At 40.6% G+C, this 20278-nt stretch overlaps 1 protein-coding gene across 10 annotated transcripts in view; it reads right to left on the reverse strand.

Annotated features, from left to right (window-relative positions):
• Positions 1-1588: 1588 nt before the first annotated feature.
• The window catches only part of CRYZL1 (crystallin zeta like 1), a 30352-nt gene continuing 11662 nt past the window's right edge, over positions 1589-20278 (reverse strand). For all 10 annotated transcript variants that reach the window (XM_079974960.1, XM_079974959.1, XM_079974956.1 and 7 more), the window contains 10 exons: positions 19866-19910; positions 18798-18866; positions 13453-13586; positions 11419-11530; positions 8570-8590; positions 7764-7862; positions 6509-6627; positions 5544-5649; positions 4976-5021; positions 1589-2850 (listed from right to left, as the gene is read on the reverse strand). In XM_079974960.1, coding sequence (XP_079831086.1) covers positions 2751-2850; positions 4976-5021; positions 5544-5649; positions 6509-6627; positions 7764-7862; positions 8570-8590; positions 11419-11530; positions 13453-13586; positions 18798-18866; positions 19866-19910 — 851 coding nt within the window. In that variant the 3' untranslated portion in view covers positions 1589-2750. The remainder of the gene's footprint in view (positions 2851-4975; positions 5022-5543; positions 5650-6508; positions 6628-7763; positions 7863-8569; positions 8591-11418; positions 11531-13452; positions 13587-18797; positions 18867-19865; positions 19911-20278) is intronic.

A 20278-nucleotide genomic window follows, 5' to 3' on the forward strand; every position in this document is an offset into this window, starting at 1 on the left:
TCATGCCCCAAGCCAAATCCTACGCGTTTCCTCTCCGGATTCCTGTCTCTTTACTGTTTTTTTCCCCTTAAGGAAAGGGCTGTGCTGTGTTTTTAGTAGCAGTATTTTAATACAGTAATTTGTTTTGATTCTGTTTAGTTTTTAATTATTACATGTCATGTTTTTAGCTTTTTGTATTTTCTTTTGTTTTTAATGTATTCTTATTAAAGATTTTCTTGATTTACAAAGGTATATGCAATGTCTCTCGTATTTTTTTACTCGTAACACTTTAAAAAAAACAAATCGGTTTCATTTGTTGAGACATTAGGAAGAATAGGGGGAAAGAGGTGGAAGGAGGGAAAGATGAGTGGGGGTGGGGTCGGTGGTGATGTTTCTATTTTACTTAATATATTTGGGGTTTTGTGTCAGCGTTGTTTGTGCAGGTTCTCTGCTGTTCACTTGTGTTCCTTTGGCTTTTTGTATTTTCTGTCTTGCTTCGTGTCAGCTGCCTTGAATCCCAGTCCCAGGGAGCAAGGCTGGGTATAGGTAGAATCCATGGGCATAGCCAAGGCCCCCTCCCCAAATCAAGTAAATAAATATACTTCACTGACCAGTCGCATCGCAGATAGCTTGGTTCTGCCCCACCCATAAAAATCCAGGCTACGCCCATGATTGAATCATCATCATCATCATCTTATTATTTGCACCCCATCCATCTGACTAGGTGGCCCCAGCCACTCTGGGCAGCTTCCAGCATAAACAAAAACATAATTAAACATTAAAAACTTCCCTTCAGATGTCTTCTAAATGATACTTCCTGCTTTGTTCTTCTTGGTGAATGACGTTTCATGCATATAATACTTAAAGCTTTACATCAGATTTCCTTGAAATTAGAGGCAGAGTGTTCTCAGCTGATACATCCCCATAAACATGCCCTTATCCCTTCTAGGGTTATATGACTTGACCAATGCTGACAATATGGCTTCAATATTAAGGGAGCTGTTTTCTCAGCCCCACCTTCTTCAACTCTGAAGAAAAATTCCAGTCCACTTAAAAAGTTTGCTATGAAGTGACCTTGGAAATTTTCAAAATAAAAGCTGTTAACCCTTGGGCCAAGCATGCCAATGTAACATATCTTATCTAGTTGGCTTCTTTAAAATATATCTTCAAAGTTAGAAAAGAACTATGAAAAGCAAGAAGCTAGCTGAACATTATATTGAATTCTCAAACTGTGTTTCTGGGTTCTAGTTAACTTAATATTTCCACACACTGAAAGTGTTGAGGAGCATAATATGAAGCTTTTCCATATTAGTTGTAGAAATACGCAGTTGTGGAGAAAGGCAGAACATTTTTCCTTAGAACAGTTGTTAAGAGAATTTGGCTTGTCAACATTCAACTTCAGTTGTGGGAAGCCACATTCTCTCTAGCAATTAACAGCAATCACTTGATGCTGGGAAATTTTTTACCACACATATCTACTACAATATCAGCTTTCCATAGGGTTTGTGTGGTACAAAGTTTCACACAGTCCTACTGTTTATGCAGGGGCTGAATTCATTGATTTTAATAGGACTTGCTTCCATAAATCATCTTGCAATTGTGGCATATCTGAGAATGCAACCATCTTTTATTAGCAGTGAAAGGACAAATTAAACAATATTGAGGAGAAGAACAGAGGACAGTCTTAGATGAGGAGCCAAAGTGTGACCACTATCCCACAGCAGCAGAGCATATCCCACTATGGTGTGGCAGGTGATGGGAATAGCCCTGTTTGCCTTTCCATTCCTCTTTTGTAGACTGGGCTATATGCATGAACTATATATAACACAAGGCTAAATTTATAAAAGGAAAAAAAGCAGAATAGCTGGCTTTTACTCAGAGTAGACCCACTGAAATTAATGACTGTATTAAGGTCTATTCTGCCATATACAATTTGAACATTTAACAATGGTAAATCAATTATTTACATGAGTATAGATTACAAATTACAACACAGAATATACCCAGTAAGTACTTGTGACAGTCACAAAAACAACACTTCATCAAGGAATTGCAATAACAGAGTATGTGCTGTATGAAAGCCTATACTGCATTTTCTCCAAGTGCACATATTGCACTTAGGTTCTTAGTAAATGCAGTATCCTACCCACTGTAGTGCTGTCTTAAAGACAGAAATGTGGATTGTGCAAAACAAATGCCTAACAAATGTACACTTATTCCACAGAACGCTGCTTGTATAAAAAGACCCTTGGGAATGCATGTCATCTATAGGTGCTGATAGATCCTGTGTTTTCTAGATGGAAAAGCTAAATAAAAACATAGCAAAGTCACCATAAAAATAAGGTCAGATTGAGAAAGCACATTCAGAATCTTGCCAATGTTACAAGTGTGTTCCAGGGACACCTTTCCACCCCCATAGTGTATAGATGGTCCAAGTAAAACAAAGCACAGCAAAATGCATAAAACTGAGCAGACAAAAGGAAAGTGTTGTCTGCTAAGCACAGGAGTGACTGGGGGGGGGGGCGGAATGGATGGATGGCGTGTTGGAGGGCCACAAATATGAGCAAACTTTCAATTGCTAACAGAAATACTCTTTTAGACATGGTAATGGGGGGGAAATCAAAGCTCTAATTTCTCCCCCGGAACTTGTAAAGAATATTCAAACAGTAATTAAAACATTAGTTGAAACTCATTGACCAATCCTTTATAAGTAGGCAATTGAGACAAAGTCCACAAATTTACACTTCACTTAAAAGCTAAGAATCTGTGCTTCAGAGCTGGATAACTTGTCTTTTTCTTGCTTCGTTCTTCTGAACCATTTCCATAGAAACTTTGGCTTCATATAATGGGACTGGATCATCCAAATGAGGCCTAAAAGAGAATAATACCTTAGAAGTGTCTTAATGTATGCTCAAAAGAAAAAAGTACACAATTCAGGACAATTGCCATAGACTTTACTTTTTAGTAATGCAAACTTTACAGCTCAAACACACTGCAAGTGTTATAGGTTGGCTAGGATTCCTGGAACAAAGGGCAGAGAAAACAGCTTCCCCCATAGGAAGCAGATGTTTAATGTACTGCAGGCATTTCAAAATAGCTTTTACTAGCAGTTTTAAAGATGTGCCATTTTATATTGCTTTTGAGAACAAGTCTTCCAGCTCCTGCCCTTCTGCTTCCAAAAACTCTACTGCAATCATAGCAGACAAAGGAAAAATAAACTTTGTAGTAACAATTAGTAGAATATTAACTGTTGGAAGGAATGCCTTTAGTAGCTTATTCATGCAAGAACAAAGACTTTTATTTAGCTGCAGTTCGCAGTGGTTATTATGAATATGCACTTGGATTGTAGATAAGTATTACGCACCTGCAGAGTAAGTCTGGTCTAAACTGGGTTTATTTAATGTACAGGCTAACGGGCAGATTGTATTAGAGCAATTAGGATTGCAGGGAAGAGGGCTTTCTCCAAGTCATTTCCTAAGATGGCTAATTGAAAATAAAAATAAGAATTTTGCCCAAATATTTGATATTAATGGGTGGCATACCAAGGGTTGTTTAGAGTCATTAAAGGAGCTTGCAGTGACTTAGTGGCTCTGGTATTTTTTTTTTTTTAATCAACGGCTAATCCCTATGTTGCTGTATTATAATGCATAGCTTCTGAAGCTGCCTTGGGCTCGCTTTTTGAGAAAAGTATCTCTGAAACCTATTGGGCTCATGGAACTGGCTTCAGGACTCTTGGGAGTTCTGGATCAATAACTATAGCCACAGAGGGGGCCACTAGGTGGCGCATCGGAAGATGGCTGACAATAACATCTCTCCGACCCACACGAGGTAATTTGGAGGCTATGATGGGGTTAATTAGCCTCCTTAACCCCCCCAGGATTATGGGGGGGACGGCCCTTGCCTGCTGTGCCCTATACCACCCCCGAATTTGTGGGGGTGGGGGCACTAGGCACAAAGCCCTCCTGTGGGATTTTCGGCACTCCTCGACGCCGTCCCCGATTTGCGCCGCTGGTTGCAATGATCTTTAAAAGAAATAATTTGGACGTGATTAACTGCACATACATCAAGGAAAAAGGGGAGTAAATACTGCTGACAGAAGAGATCTCTGATAACAAGACAACAATAAAATATGAGAAGAACGTCAAGATACGGTAATGACTGAGGGGGGAGAGGGGGGAAAACCTGCCTCTACCTTTTTATGTGACTTAACAAGAATCCCCCTCCCCTAATGAGTCAGAAATTAAGGACTTAAGCTGTGGATTTAAGGCTGTGTGGAGATAAACTTTCGATCCAAAGCAATGTTTTAAGATGAAGCTGGAAAGCTAAGAGTTTTGGAGTGACGCAGTCAGGAAAAAATGCCGTTCGCCATTTTGTGAGGCATTGTGGGAGCTCTTGGGTCTGGGAGGAGAAAGAGAGAAATAGAGTTGTTTACATATCGTGAATCAACTCCTCGGTGGGACTTAAGAGCGACAAATGCCAAAATTTACGATGGAAAAAGTGATGTTATCTACGAAGGAGATATATGGAAACCATCTGGACTTAGTGGAGGAACGGGAAATCCACACAGGATTATTACACTTGCTATCGGCTTAAGGAGACTAACAGAAGAGATTGTAAAGGAAAAAGAGAAATTATACGAACAAGATATGATGTGGCAACACCAAGATAAGACTGGATAGAATTATGAACTTTGTTTGGACTGATTGGGACTGATTTGGACATTAACGCAGTAATAAGAAGATGATCTGAATTCCCCTTTGGATCTTGAAGTATGGGTTCCCCCAAACAAAATTTAAAAATTTGGCTTTGTATTTCGGAATTTATATGATGTGATTTAATTTGATGTGATTGGCCAGTTAATAAAAATTATTAAAAAAAAAAACAATAACTACAGCCACAAAGTAGGTCTCCAGCAGCATTTTAATTATGTGGAGCTTCATAAATTATAATAGATTAGTTTTTAAGCTTCCATTTCACTGTAGCACACCCAACTTACCTGAAAACACCACTGGATAGCTTCTCCATTACATCTTCTAGAATGCGTATAAGAGAATTGTTAAGAAAAACTGTGTGTACACGTGTGACTGGAGTGGATTACTAAACACACTAGCAAATCCCAACAAATCTGTTATGAGGAAACATGGCTAGGACTGAGATGCAGATCTTTAATTTGTGAGATTGGCTTCACCATATAGACCCTGCATATCTGGGTAGAAATGCCTGGTAGTGTTTTAAAGCATTAATGTGATTTATAATCTATCCAGGTTTACTAAGCACTCTGCACAGCTTAAAGACAACAGTCCATATCCCCAGGTTTACAATCTAAAATATAAAATTATATGTTTATTCTAAAATAGCAGAAAAGAAACCCATATGTATCACACTCGAAATGGCAATTAAATTCCCCATATCATGATATTTCCAGTACTATGACAGTCAGCAGTAAAGATCCCTTAGCTGTACTGAGTTCCAATATATGCAATATATGTTGCATTCCCCCCCCCCACTCTCTTTAAAACAAACCAGTTACTTATCAATTTAAAATATAAGCACAAAAAGGATATATAAGTATTTCCCTTGTTGCATATTTGACAAATTCCATACCTCATCATTCAGGAAAGAGACTGTAGCACCTTTGAGGAAAAGGCAACGACTATCTGGAGGATCCAACTTTTTTAAAATATGAAAAACAGTTAAGCTACATTTGCCAAAACAAAAATGGCACAACCAAAGCACATTAATTATTGGTTGACATAATTTTCCTGGTAACAGGCAGTGCAAGTGATTTTCAACATATATGAAATTGGCTTCTTGTTTTACAAACATTAATGACCTGGAAGGCACAGAACAATTAGTCATTCTGAGACAAAGACAGTTTACCTTTTAGTGCTCCAGTGTTTGATTCACACTATAGTAGCAATTTCATTTTATTTTAATTATGAAGTGTGCTAGATTATTACTGTCAAGTAATGCGGCACTTGGAGGACGCAGGTGGTGCTGTGGGTTACACCACAGAGCCTAGGACTTGCTGATCAGAAGGTTGGCGGTTCGAATCCCCGCGATGGGGTGAGCTCCCGTTGCTCGGTCCCAGCTCCTGCCAACCTAGCAGTTCGAAAGCACGTCAAAGTGCAAATAGATAAATAGGTACCGCTCCGGTGGGAAGGTAAACGGAGTTTCCGTGCGCTGCTCTGGTTTGCCAGAAGCGGCTTTGTCATGCTGACCACATGACCCGGAAGCTGTACGTTGGCTCCCTCGGCCAATAAAGCAAGATGAGGGCCACAACCCCAGAGTCGGCCACTACTGGACCTAATGGTCAGGGATCCTCTTTACCCCCTATAGATATTAAAAGTATTGCACCACAGTTCTATGCAAGTTTACCTGGAAATAGGTCACTTTGTGTTCAACCAGACTTACTCCCAGGTACATAGGACTGCTGCCTTAATAGTAACTTAGTTTTTACAGGCTTATGATTATCAGCCATCAATGGCAGCATATTTTTATACATCGTAATTTCAGATTTTCTTCTCACCTGGAGATTTTCTTCCATGGTAACCCAATGGCCTCCAACACTGAGCAATGAAATAATGTCATGTTTGTGCGGCAGCAATTGTTGTGAAGTTACTTCAATTTCTTTACTGTATAATCTCACTAAAAAGAAGCAAAGGAAGCAAAGAAGCTAAGTAATTAGGAGTCACATTTAACTGTGTTGAACTGTAAAAAAGACTTTATGATCTGAAAATACAGTAGAGACGATGTCTGTACTTTTATAACCCAAGAAAAGCTGCAATAAAAATGTTTCATGTTTATAATCTATCAATATACATCCCCCCTTTTCTGGTCTATTTTAAAATGACTTTCTTTACTCAGAATTCTGGGCACAGCATACACTGAGGAAAAGGTTCCATTAATTAGTTTCACTATGTCTCCTGTAAATGTTTGATGGCAGGGTCAAGTGCATAAATCAGTGCAGAAGACAGGTGAGTGGTTGCATGGGCAACCTACACATACAGCTTTAAGTCTCCTTCCTTGGACCATTTTTTTTAAAAAACGATCAGTTTCCCTGGAATTATTTTCATCCCAACATGCTACATTGACTGACTGAGGTTAAAAAAACCAAACCTCAAATAAAAGATTGTTGGAATTTTGGGGGTATTCATTCATCCAAAATACTCTTTGAAAGGAAAGTGTACAGAAAACTACAGCCTGTAAGTGCCTGAATCTTGGGTACATTTTTAACTATCACGTAGGTGACACTGTCATAGGACTATGCTGTTGATCTGCTGCTGTGTAAATTCTGCAAGGAAAGGTGTACTCAGAGTGGATTGTACCGCATTTTTGTTAAGAATTAAGTTATGTGTGTTATTACACACCAACACAATATATATAACATAAACATTAAAGAAAAAGGTAGAAAAACAGAAAATATGTAAATATTTTGATTATGACTACAGAAAACCTATCCTAATAAACAATATATGGATTTTAGTACTGCAGAAATTTCTCATTTGCTTCTCCAGGGGACTTTATATGCAATTAACTGCTTCACCAGCATCAATAGGTCTTCTGTACCAAATTCCATACTTAATTTTTTTTCATGATTTTAACAGACAGTGCCTCACATACTAACTATAGAGCCACTGACACTATAGTATACAACAGCACTGTATAAAACTGGCTATGTTTTTGATGATACAAAGTTTTAAAATTAATAAAATACTATGGAACTGTTGGTAAATATTTTACTGCATCAGTAAAGAGTAAAGAGTTTTGTAGCAGTTACAGACCTCCTGCGTCAAGGATGATATCCACTCCTAATCCGCCTGTCTCCTCCAAACAGCTTTCTGTCAGGTCACATGTTCCATTGGTTTCATCTATAATACGAGCTAGATGGGATGGCAAGGTAAATTACAATATTTTAGGGGCGGGGGAGAGACCAGCATATACTTAGTATTCTTCAGACTTATACAGAAACCATTATGTAGAATAACACGAGAACAAAACAGTTATTTTTCCTCAACAATATTTACAGAGAATGTAGAAGTGTGCAGAATTCAAAAGAAAACACTTGTCAAAGACTTAGGTTGCAATCCTAGTCCTAGCTGCAAAAGTAATTCTAATAAACACAGTGGGTTTTACAGACAGCTCAGTGAACTTGCACAGAACTGGGATTTAAGACCAGGGACTCATTGGTAAGAAGCAAAAGCAAAGGAAATATTTAAACTCTGCAGAACATGAACATTTCTATCATCAACATTCAGGCTTTGTTCAGACATAATCCTAAAATATGATTTGATTAGCCTAAATATGGTTTGCTTGAACATGTGAACCCAGCCCAGGAAACTAAATGGTTGCTTGTTCATGAGCCACCATGAAGGACTGCTAGGGACCACCCACCACACCCTGTGTTTCCCACCTGCTTCGAGGCAGAATCAGGGCCCCAATCAACAAGGCTTGCTGAGGACAAGGCAGGCAGCTTCCCCTCCCCATGTGGTAAAACAAACAATCTGGATTTTCTTTCATGCAGTGTAAGAAATACTTGAATATAATGAAGATCGTGATTAAAAATGGCAAGGTTCTTTCTTATACTCACCTACTAATGGTTGCTTGACACCTGTAAAGCAAAATACCAAAATGAGAACTGGAACATATGAAACGGTAAGAAATACTCCAAATATTTAAATACAATGCATTTTCTTAAACACTGTGGGGCTCCTGCTGGCCTACAGGAAAGGGATGACATGGGCTGAATGGAGTCGTCTTCTTCCTCAGCTCCTAACAGTCTTTCAGTGCATGGATACCACAGCATTCTGGTCTTTATTCACCAGAAAGCCAGTGGATGCCTTCTGCCACTCCTGTTCAAAGGAGGTGTGATCTGCTACTAGGCCGGCTACATATCATTACAATTTTAACAGCACAGTATAATAAAAACAATTACTTTATTTTAAATTAATTATGATTCCAGTCTTACATTTTGCTCAGTGGAATGCACTGGGGTATTTTCTAAAAGCGATTCACTGCTCCCATATTCCAAACTGGTAGCAAGTTTTAAGTAGAAATGTTCAAGCCTCTAAGCAAGTTCTCTGTGTGAAGTTAAGGCCCTTTGCTTGTTTTGAGTTTGAAGCACTTCTGTTAAAATATTTTGGACTGCAAAAATTATACAAATACATTAGAAAAGAAACTATATAATACACTGATTTGACTGTGCCAAAATAAGAGCTTATTCTCAAGCTATCAGGAATCGCTTAAAGACTTGATAGAAAACATTTCAAGCTGCATTCAGCAAAATGTTGGAAAGCTGTTATTTGGGTCAATGTGTTCCATGTTTAAACCTCCTTGTGCTTACAAAGCACTAGCTGATATGCTCTGCTTCAATATACAAGGCCTGTGTAGTAAATAGTTTACAATATCCTGTTCCAATTTCAAGTCCAATCCTTCATGGTTAATTTCATGTATAGACCATTTCTAACATGGTTCAGAAGTGTAGGCTGCTTGGCTTTGGAAGTCATATTAACTAGCAATTAGCACTTCTGTTTTATTATACTGATGCTGCTTAATCTAGACTGTTTTGTCACACTTCCAGGGAATTTTAAGCAGCAAGAAGAGCTACCCTCAAACCAGATTCCACACATTATATAGCAGTATCTAGAAGCTGCTCAAGCAGGTATCTGCCATTTACTTTTCTACAATAGACACAATATCAGATATCAAACCAACTGTGGAACAACATTTCAAAATTAGAAGGAAAACTGTGGAGTTCTACAGAGACTGGTTTTTCAAAGCAAGAATTGAAGGTAGAAAAGACTTATTCATTACTTATATGGGGCTGCGATATTTTACAGTGAAATGTAAGTTTTTAATGGAAGCGGTATGTGTTTTAAAAAGGACATCTGGCACCCTATAATAGCAAAGTTGACATTAGCACAGGGAGGTACTAACGGGGAACACTTTGCAGCTGCTTACCATTAAAAGAGATTTCTTAATTATGCCATGATCCATCTGTGCAAGACATTGTTTTGTCCAAATTCTGCTTGCCTCCCCTCTCTTTGCAGCTCATCTGTGGGAGGATACTGCAGGCTGCTAAAGCCCTCCACTCTGAAGTCCAAGACCAAGCTTCACCCACCATGCATGCCATTCCAACACGGCGCTTACATGAGAGATAACTGTGTGGTCCTGTCCATGAATTTATCCTTGCACCCCTGAGGAGAGCTGATATGCTTGCCAGATACTTCAGAAAACTGTTTCTCCCACAGAAGCAAGGCATGCAGAGCACATCTATCTTTTCATGTCATTCCCTGAGCTCACAATATGTAAACAAGCCAGGATAATAAGGAAAATGTTTACATGTGCTCACAAGTCAGCGGTGGCTGTAGTTAATGTTCTACTCAGCCTAACAGCTGCTGCCCTACTTATTTTTGGATGGCCAAGAGGGAAAGTAAATAAGATTAAAAATAAATCAAAGGCTGTGGAAAAAAGAAAGTCGCCTGCATTTTAAAATAATCCTCAATAATTTGTAGGTCTGATTATTGTAATACTTTGAGGGATGTGAACCATTTTGGGCTCAGGTATTGAAGTAGACATTTCAGCGTTTAATAAGAGGCTTGTAAATTTTACAAAGCTGAATGTTTGATATCCATCTATATATAACAGGAGTTTGCAGGCGCTTATAAGTCCAGGTCTGCCTGACTTGTGACCCACTAAACTGAAAGTAACTCATCAGCCATGTACGATGGCCTGATATATTTTGACATCTCTCCACCCAATATTTTTGCAGGTACAGGTACAGAACCAAACAGGAGCCTTGCTGAGCCCTGGTGGGCAGCCATATATAGATGGTAGGCTGCATGTAGCTTGCTAGGTCAGATGACAGAGCTTACTGCAGCCCAATCTCCCCCCCCCCCCCCACAAAAGGAAAAGGAATGTCAACAGTCAGCTGCATTAAGTTTCACCAACAAAGACTTCATCTCAGTTCTAAATATTTGCCATTTATTTTATCCATCAACTGGGGAATGCACATCAATAAACACAACATTCAAAACAGCAGCACACTAAAACAGACAACAAATAAAAACTGCAGATAAAGCTCAAGTACAGTACTTAAAATACCTGGCTGGGGGAAAAATGTTTCTGCCTGGTATCTACATGATAATGTTGCCAACATTGGGGAGGAAATTCTGTAACCAGGGCACAAAGGCCAAGAAAACTCTTTCCCTTCTTGCCATCAGTCTCATCTCGTCTCTGATGCAGGAGGCATTTAGAGAAGAGCACTCACAGATCACTTTAAAGTTTGGGTAGGCTGATAAGGATGTATATGTTCACTCCTTCACATACCTGGGTCCCAAGCCAGTTAGCACTCGTGAAATGCAGACGAACATTTCAAAATAAAAACATGTGTTCTGAATTAGCTCTCTCACGCAGCTAGAACCAAACAATGTAACTCACCCACAGATGGCGTAAGCCTCTCAAGATACTGCTTGTCTTCAAGACTATATATAGTAGAAATAACTTTGGCTCCTCTGTGTTGTGCTAGCTGAATAGCGATTGTACCAAATGGCTGCAGGAGGAGAAATAGATGGAGCATGTGCATATGTTTAAATATATTGCCTTGGTACTGGTGAACTAAAATACAGAACTATTACACCCGCCTACAACTTTTAACACCAAATAGAAGGAACAAGTACATATGTTTAAAAATTGTTTGTGTATTGGCGAACTTATATACACCCACCCACCCCTTAGGACCTTAACTATGAGCTGCAGTCAGATGAAGTCCCTGCCCCAATAGCTCTATTGCTCCTGGTGAGATTGGAAGCATATCTTTAGGTTCACACACCTCATCGCCGAATATTTGGAAAGCCTGAAAATGTTGTTTCGAACACATTTCATTCAATGGGGAAATACTTTAGAATGCTTGGGAAAAAACACCATATCAGCAATAAGTCTGGTATGCTGTACATGTAGTCTAAGATACAGGGATAACTTGGAAAGTATGGACATTTTAAATGTTGTCATTCATTGACCAAACTTCAGGTCCAGAAATCTGTTCCTATGGCAGCCAGTACTCCAGCAGAGAGCAGGATAGGCCATGTTGCATGCAGATAGATGCGTGAGTTTCTTTTTTGAACACTTTACGTAGCCTCGCCTTGAGGGCTTCCAGTGCAAACGGAAGCACACATCACATTTTTAAATCAGCCTTTCATAAAATATACTGCAAATAGCTTCTGGGGAAGGGGGTTTCTCAGCTAGACCTGGATGCAGGTGCTACAGGTGGATGCATGGCTGCTGCCGCCGCCTCTCCTTCCACCACTGATGACCTCAGCAATAGCAGTTAGCAAGAAGAATCACAGAGCTGGATAGGGTCTGCTCCAACCCTTACTCAGTGCAGAAAATCCAGAGTTGCAGCATCTCCAACTCTTTAGCCTCTGCTTGAAGACTTCCAGGGAGAGAGAGCCTACTACCCCTTTAGAGAACTGGGTCCATTGTCAAACTGCTCTTACAGTCAAAAGATTCTTCTGACGTTCAGCTGAAATCTACCTCCCCATAACTTAAAGCCAATAAATCTAGTTCCGCCCTCTGGAGCAGCATAGGGCAAGTCTTTCCTTTTAGTATACAATAGTTCTCCAGGCATATGTTGCTATTCTCTTCTCTAGTTCCTTCAGTCTTTCCTCATAGTGGGATCCCCAAAGTGCCAAGCATAGGGCTGGTAAAGCCTTCTTTCTTCCCTTCCCATCAGGTGTTAGGGAGGGGAGAAAGAAGCTTGCCTTTTGGTTGCAAGCAGAAGAGTCTCTTTTGCTGACGACGCCTGCAAAAAAAAAGGGGGGGGGGGTCTGCCAGTGCAGTTCCCAACAGCGGACAGGCTTGTACAGCCAAATTCAGCAGGATTTTAAACCCTCCCAAGGCAGGATCATCTATCTACTTTGGCTTTGAGCCCAGTAAGGAACAGGTGAGTTCAGCCAAAGTATAACTGAGCCCCACCCTGGTACCCATCAGCTGATTTGGTGACACGAGCTGAATGACAGGTGCAGGTGGTTTGGGGGGAAATGGCCTTGTGGGGAACGATGAGACCATGGGTTCCTGATTTATCAGAAAGAGCACAGGCTATAAGACTTTTCAAGTCCATTCCAACAAGACTGTTTTCTGCTGCTCCAGAGAAGCGGACACAGAGCAATGGATCCAAACTACAAGAAAGAAGATTCCACCTAAACATTAGGAAGAACTTCCTGACAGTAAGAGCTGTTCGACAGTGGAATTTGCTGCCAAGGAGTGTGGTGGAGTCTCCTTCTTTGGAGGTCTTTAAGCAGAGGCTTGACAACCATATGTCAGGAGTGCTCTGATGGTGTTTCCTGCTTGGCGGGGGGTTGGACTCGATGGCCCTTGTGGTCTCTTCCAACTCTATGATTCTATGAAGACAAGTATATACTGAATAGGAATTTAAGAAAAGATATAATTGTTTCTGAAGTAGTTTCTTGTACCTACACTTGCTCCATCCATCACCAGAACAGTTTTTCCTGCAGTGGCGTAAGAAAGGTAATGTAGAGCTGTATATGCACGAAGACCATCACGAATGGTACCTGCTGCTTCAAGCCAGGAGACCTTTCCTGGCTTATGAGCTGTTTCATAATGCGGGGGGAGGGGGGAAAGGGAGGAGGAAGGGAGAGAGAAGCAGACAAGAGATTTTAAAAAGCAGGGCTGGTGATTGCCTACTTTTGAAACAGAACCTTAAATTTGTTGTTTAACCTAACAGACTATTACAAAAAATGGTGGTCAGTGTTCTCCTTCCTCCCCAAAGATCAAAATTAAAAGAAACATATTGCAGAGATAGAAAAGGCAGCATGGGTTTCCTCAACCCAGTCATATAAGCTTGCAACATTTTAAACAAATCTATTAGCTTTATGTTTTAAAGTGTCACCATATTTTTATAGCATTATGTCTTGTTTCTCAGTGAAAGAAATAAAAGTCAGAATATAAACATTGGGTTGATTCAAGTAATTACTGTACATTTTTTAAAAAAATACTTTCTTTGATATATACATATTTTTAAGTGCTATGACAGATTATGCTTGGGAATAATATCACTTTGAAAAATGAGGCTCCTAAGACCAGCTTCAGGGTTCTAAAGCTGTTCCAAACCAGTGGAAAGTACTGTATAAAACAATAAAAACAGGGAAAGGGAAAAACCAGAACTTTATTTCGTTAAGGTGAGGTCTGGAAAGATAGGCTATTTATTAGCCTGCTCGGTTACTTAAAAAAGACATAGGGCAAGGTATTAAGTGGGGAACACAGGGCAGGATTCACCTAAAGAGCCTCCTCAATGGAAGCACAAGGCTGCCGTCTCTCTTACTGCAGGGCAGATTCAAAGGTAAACCATACGCAGAACGAGTCTGCCCCTGCGGCTTGATGGAGGTAGAAGCTGTCTCTCATGCCTTGTTACACTGCTGTTTCTACGGGGATATATGCTCGGTATTTATTACCCCTGCTATGCAAAAATCTCCAAATGAATCCAAACTTTGATGTCTAAAATCCCTGGTAGAGGACAAGGATCCTGAGATCATGTTAAAGGTAAAGGTAAAGGTACCCCTGCCCGTACGGGCCAGTCTTGACAGACTCTGGGGTTGTGCGCCCATCTCACTTAAGAGGCCAGGGGCCAGCGCTGTCCGGAGACACTTCCGGGTCACGTGGCCAGCGTGACATCGCTGCTCTGGCGAGCCAGAGTCGCACACGGAAACGCCGTTTACCTTCCCGCTGGTAAGCGGTCCCTATTTATCTACTTGCACCCGGAGGTGCTTTCGAACTGCTAGGTTGGCAGGCGCTGGGACCGAGCAGCGGGAGCGCACCCCGCCGCAGGGATTCGAACCGCCGACCTTTCGATCGGCAAGTCCTAGGTGCTGAGGCTTTAACCCACAGCGCCACCTGCGTCCCACGAGAGATCACGTTAAGGGTAGCTAAATTCTGTGCGATTGCCATAAAACTTAGGGAACAAGCTGTGCTATCATAATGATTAAGGCCTTAAAAGATAATTTTAGGTTATATTTTAGTGACTAGTTTTAATTTATATATTTTTTAACTGTTGCTATATCTGTATTGTCCCTGTAATACTTAATTGCAAATTCAAATGTATCCCTATCGTGTTTTATGACTTCCTTGATATTGTATGTGGGCTGGAACTGGTCTGTGACCGAAATAATAAATTCATTCATTCAATGGAAGAACAAGGACTTCTGCTCACACAATGGGGCTTCCCCCGCGCTGTGCCCCCAAATAAATTGGCTCTAGGTTGGGAGAACCTCTCAGAACAGCAGGAAGAGAAGGGGATCATTTTATCTGACTTACATAGAAAAGCATAACACTAAATTCTGCCCAGAGTCTTGGGATATTCAAAATCAATGTGAAACGCGCAAGGAGATTCTTAAAACTACAATGAACACTTGCACATCTTATGACAGGTATAGACAAACTCAGCCCTCCAGATGTTTTGGGATTACAACTCCCATCATCCCTGACCACTGGTCCTGTTAGCTAGGGATGATGGGAGTTGTAGTCCAACAGCAACTGGAGGGCCAAGTTTGGCCACCACTGGTTTAGATGGTTAAGTAATTTGGGAGCTCTTAACTCCACACCTGACTTTGTGTGTGTTGGGTCAGAGTCAAATTTATACTGGCAAGTGTTACACAGGCCTGCCTTTTCTGGAATACTCTAAGTAAATACTGCTTTCTTTTTCCAATATTCCCTTCTCTCTGCCACTTCAATGTTTTTCAAAGTAAGCTGAAAATTACTTAAAAACCTGAATCTTGATAGCACAATTACATGACATAAGTAAGTTGAGGAAAATTAATTACCATAACATCTATTAAGAACAGAACTTGCACAAAAGGCCACAGAACACACAAAAACCTGAATATTATATAATTTATCCAGATATTATTCTAGCTGTCTATGTAAACACCACGCCAGACAGCTTTGAAACTTTTATGCCATACATCAGACCAAAATTTAGAAGGGATTTGCTAACGGTGGTTTAAACTTCTTAGTTTGGGGCAGAATTCATTTCTGAACCTTCTCAAAGGGTGTAGACAATGGTGTCCAAACATTTGCAAAGAGGGCTAGATTTGATGAAGTGAAGGGCCGTGAGGGCTGACCAAAGGGCCGACCAAAGTTGTTAACCTTTTTTTAGGATTGAAGTTATTAAGTTTTTATTATGATTTTACCCCAAAGTTGTTGACTTTGGACATGCCAGGTGTAGAGAGACTTAATCTGATCAGCCTCCTTATGTTTCATCAGTGGAAGCTTGGGTTTTGTTTAGTTTTATTCTTTGAGTCTCTTCCGTAACAGAGAGGACAAAGCCTCCTTCATTATTATGTGTAGGCAGATGTTGCCACCCACTTCTCTGGGTCAGTTCCAGGAGTGGCTGCTGTCCATTGGGACTGGTCGGTTAGAAGGCAGCAAGATCAGCAGGAGGTGAAGTCAGAGCCAGTGACAGCTAGAGCCTGTAATTCCTGTTTTGTTTCCATCCTCCTCCCTGCTGAGATGAAGACGGAAGCTGCCAGGCAGAGCTAACCTCTGGGCTGGTTGTCAGAAAGAAGGCAGGCAGGTGGGGCTTGGCTGAGGACAGGATGAGGTTGGTGAGGCAATGCTCCATTAGCTATAGTGAATATACCACCAGCAGTCAGGTCCATGTCCTGAACAACATTTATTTCTATCCATATATAACTGAACAATTGACTAAGGTTCATTAACCAACTAAGATTTCTTTAACTGTGTGAACAGCCCTATGAAGGCATGAGTGCTTGCAATCCACATATTTTCGGGCAGCTGCTAGCAGTCCTTTATACAGTCATACCTTGGTTGATGAACGTCTTGTGAGTCGAACGTTTTGGCTCCTGCAAGTCTGGGAGTGAGTGTTCCGGCTTGAGAACTTTCTTTGGAACCCAAATGTCCGGCGTGGCTTCTGCGGCTTCCATTTGGCTGCAGGAACTTCCTGCAGCCAAGCGGAAGCTGCGCCTTGGTTTCCGAATGCTTTGGAAGTCTAAAGGACCTCCGGAATGAATTCTGTTTGGCTTCCAAGGTATGACTGTATTAGAAAGGCTAGAATGCCACAAAATAGTGAGATTCTTTGTTATCCAGCAGGACTTGCAGGACTCAAACATTTCAGTGTTGTTTTCCTTACTGTAGCCCCCTCCTGAATGTACTGCATGCTAATTTTGAAATTTCCCTAACTTTGAAAAAAAAAACCTACTTGTTATGCATTTCGTGGGACCTGCTGTTGGAAAAATACGAACCCTGCTGGGTTTACAGCAATGATAGTGAAAATTTCTGGGTTGTAGCCAAAGTACATAGAGTTGATTTTTTTAATGTTTCTTTTTCTGTTGTCTTTTACCATGTATTGAGTACTACAGAACATAGCTATAGTTTCAAAGGATGCCGTTCTGCTATTGAACTTTAGTCATACAAAATATTCAGAAAGGTTTGTGTTACACAAAAATATAAAGATTCCTGCAAAGGCCACAGTCGCAATCCAGCAAGGGGGACAAGGCTGCAGAAGCAGCCTCAGATGCCTGCAGTCATTGCAAAATGTACAACTGGATACATAACTAACTTGCATCACAAAGGCCACCCAGGACCCAATGTTCTGGCAGCTGCAACCTTTTAATGTACATGGCAAAGCACATCTGCACCTGGACCCCTAGTTGAGTGACTTAAGTTTACAAGACTATAGGCGTGCTGGGGCTTATGACATCATTGTCATGTTGAGTAACATAGAAACAACAGACTTATGATTTTGTCTGATGCCAGATAGCAATTAAAGTTCAAAGCTGGGGGTGTGGAAAACTCCACAGGATTCGTAATTGTCTGCAATTCTTCCATGACACCACAGGCCAGGGAACAGGGCCCTGCAGCAAACACAGGGTTAATCCCTGCCCTCCCATCAGCTAATATTACCAGTGGGGGAAATGGTCTTGAGGGCTGGAGGTTGCCCACCCCTGAAATAGCATCTTTCCTAAAGGGAATGTTTCTGAAACAACATGCCCCCTATTCATGCCCTCACAAGAGGTTAGATTTGTAGATAAATTATGATGATACATTACAGTTTGGATCATAAGATTTTTTTAAAAAATTCTGTGACACAGTTCTAGATTAGCTTTCTCCAATTTGGTGCTCTCTCAAAATTTTGGACTACAGCTTCCATCATCCTTGACTATTAATCAAGCTGGCTGTGGCTGATGGGGGCACAAGGCTGGGCAAGGCTGCTCCAGATCCTTGGTTGAGCAGACCCTTCCCCGAGTGCTCATGCAACCTTTTACAGAACGGTGATAACTTTGGATCCGACCCAGTGCTCTTGACCTTTTGGATTTGCCTGCTACTTTTATTTATTTAGTTTAGTTTAGTTTGCAAATGCACGTTCTAACTATTGCACCCGAGGAAAACCAGGATGTCTGGCCTAGAATAATCGAAGAAGTTTGAGAAGAATGCAAAGCTCAAAGCAGGGCTGGACACTGCTTTCAGAAATGCTTGCTTTTAGAATTTAAGAGTAAATCAGCAAAAATAGTTGAGTGAAGCAACAAGAGCAATAGCGTAGGAGAAATGAAAGGGGTGAGTCAGCTCTTGTGGTTTCTATTTGAACATTAACTCACTGAAAAGTATGTATTGCTGCAATTTCTTTAGAAGAGATAAATTGTGCAGCATTTAAGGCGTCAGTTCAGAGGACACTTGAGCATTATATGCAAATAAACTGAAATACATACAAATAAAACAAATTTGACTTTTATAAATAGTTTTTTTTGTGCTAATTGGGTTCCATGTGGTGCTTAACACAAGATACATACCTAAATAATGTTCATGAACTAGAACAACTTCACACAAACCAGACTCTTCTGAATCCAGCGGTAAAATTCCTATGAAATCAAAACAAAACCCTTCAGCTCAAACCACATATATACTGTATCACATGTCAAATAAGAATTGCATTTCTAAGGGAAGGCTATAGTCCTAACCTCACTGACCTGGGAGTAAGACCCACTGAATTCAACAGGACTTGCTTCTCACTAGATACATGTAGGATTGTGCTGTTCATCATTAGTCTGCACATCACCTTTAGCTTCTGTCATCTCTATATAATGCAGCTGGAAGGATGAAGCTGTAAAATTTGCAAGCTCTACCCTAAGTGTCGCTGCTGCTGTGATAACAGATTGGCTCAGACTCAAACACCCTTTTATGAAAGAACTTGACAGTGCAGTGTGGTACCAATGAGTGATAGTTAGGGAACTCAGTATTAATGAAATGAACATGTATTATGTGCAGTTCCAGGAAGCTTACTCATGTGTACATAGCAAAGCCTGCCTTAGGGCATGTTCAGACTAGCAGTTTGTTACACTATCTGCTCACAATATTGAAGTAAAGAGATGATACAGGTGGAAAGAAGTCCAAATTGCATTGGTGGATCATTTTCACATAGGTAAAGGATCACCTTAATATAGCTAAGTTTTGATTTTACTGCTAACAATTCCTATGTATTCTTCAATACCAAATTTATCACATCAAGGCATCATGGGGATTCTCATAAAAAGGCAAATTCAGACTTAAGATTTAAGAAATGAAAGAAATCTAAAATTTCTGTTATTTTAATTTGCTATTTGTTCGCATGTAGCCCCATGTCAACATATACAATCTGGATGCAGACATAAGGCTCATTAGCCTCAGACATGTCACCATCCCTTGGCCTAGCCCCTCACCTGTGTCACAGTGTTACTGGGAAGCTAAAAATATGGTTATGCTGTCTGGGGCTGATGCCCAAAACATCTGGAGAACGCCAGGCTAAGGAAGGCTATTCTAACCCAATGCAGCTCTTTCGCTTAAAAAGTATTCACTGCTTAGATTAAAAAACTGCAACTTACCAACTACCTCATCATTTGGTTGAAAGAAGGTCACTTTATTTCCAGCTTGAACAAAAGAAAATAAAGGGATTTAAATTAAAAAAACCAAGAGAAATTACTATACTTTGAAAACTGTATTTGCAAAACAATAATTTACAAGGCAAACTTCCTGCCATTCCTGATCCCTAAGCAGATGTCAGTGAAGAGGTAGTGAAAGTCCATGTTAAGCAGTAGCAGAAGGAAGGGTGTGGTGGCGCCACTTACCCCATCTCCGGGCAGCAGAGTTGCAGCTGCTTATCAGGATAGGGGTGAGGGTGTCAAGGCTTCACAGAGGTCGGTACTGTGAAAACACACCTCCAGAGCCAATGAGGTACTTCTGTTGGCAATGCCAGGGTGCTGAGCCGAGGGTGCATAAAATACAGATAAAAACACCA

This window comes from Podarcis cretensis (genome assembly GCF_951804945.1).
Source record: "Podarcis cretensis genome assembly, chromosome: 4".
Lineage (NCBI taxonomy): Eukaryota > Metazoa > Chordata > Lepidosauria > Squamata > Lacertidae > Podarcis > Podarcis cretensis.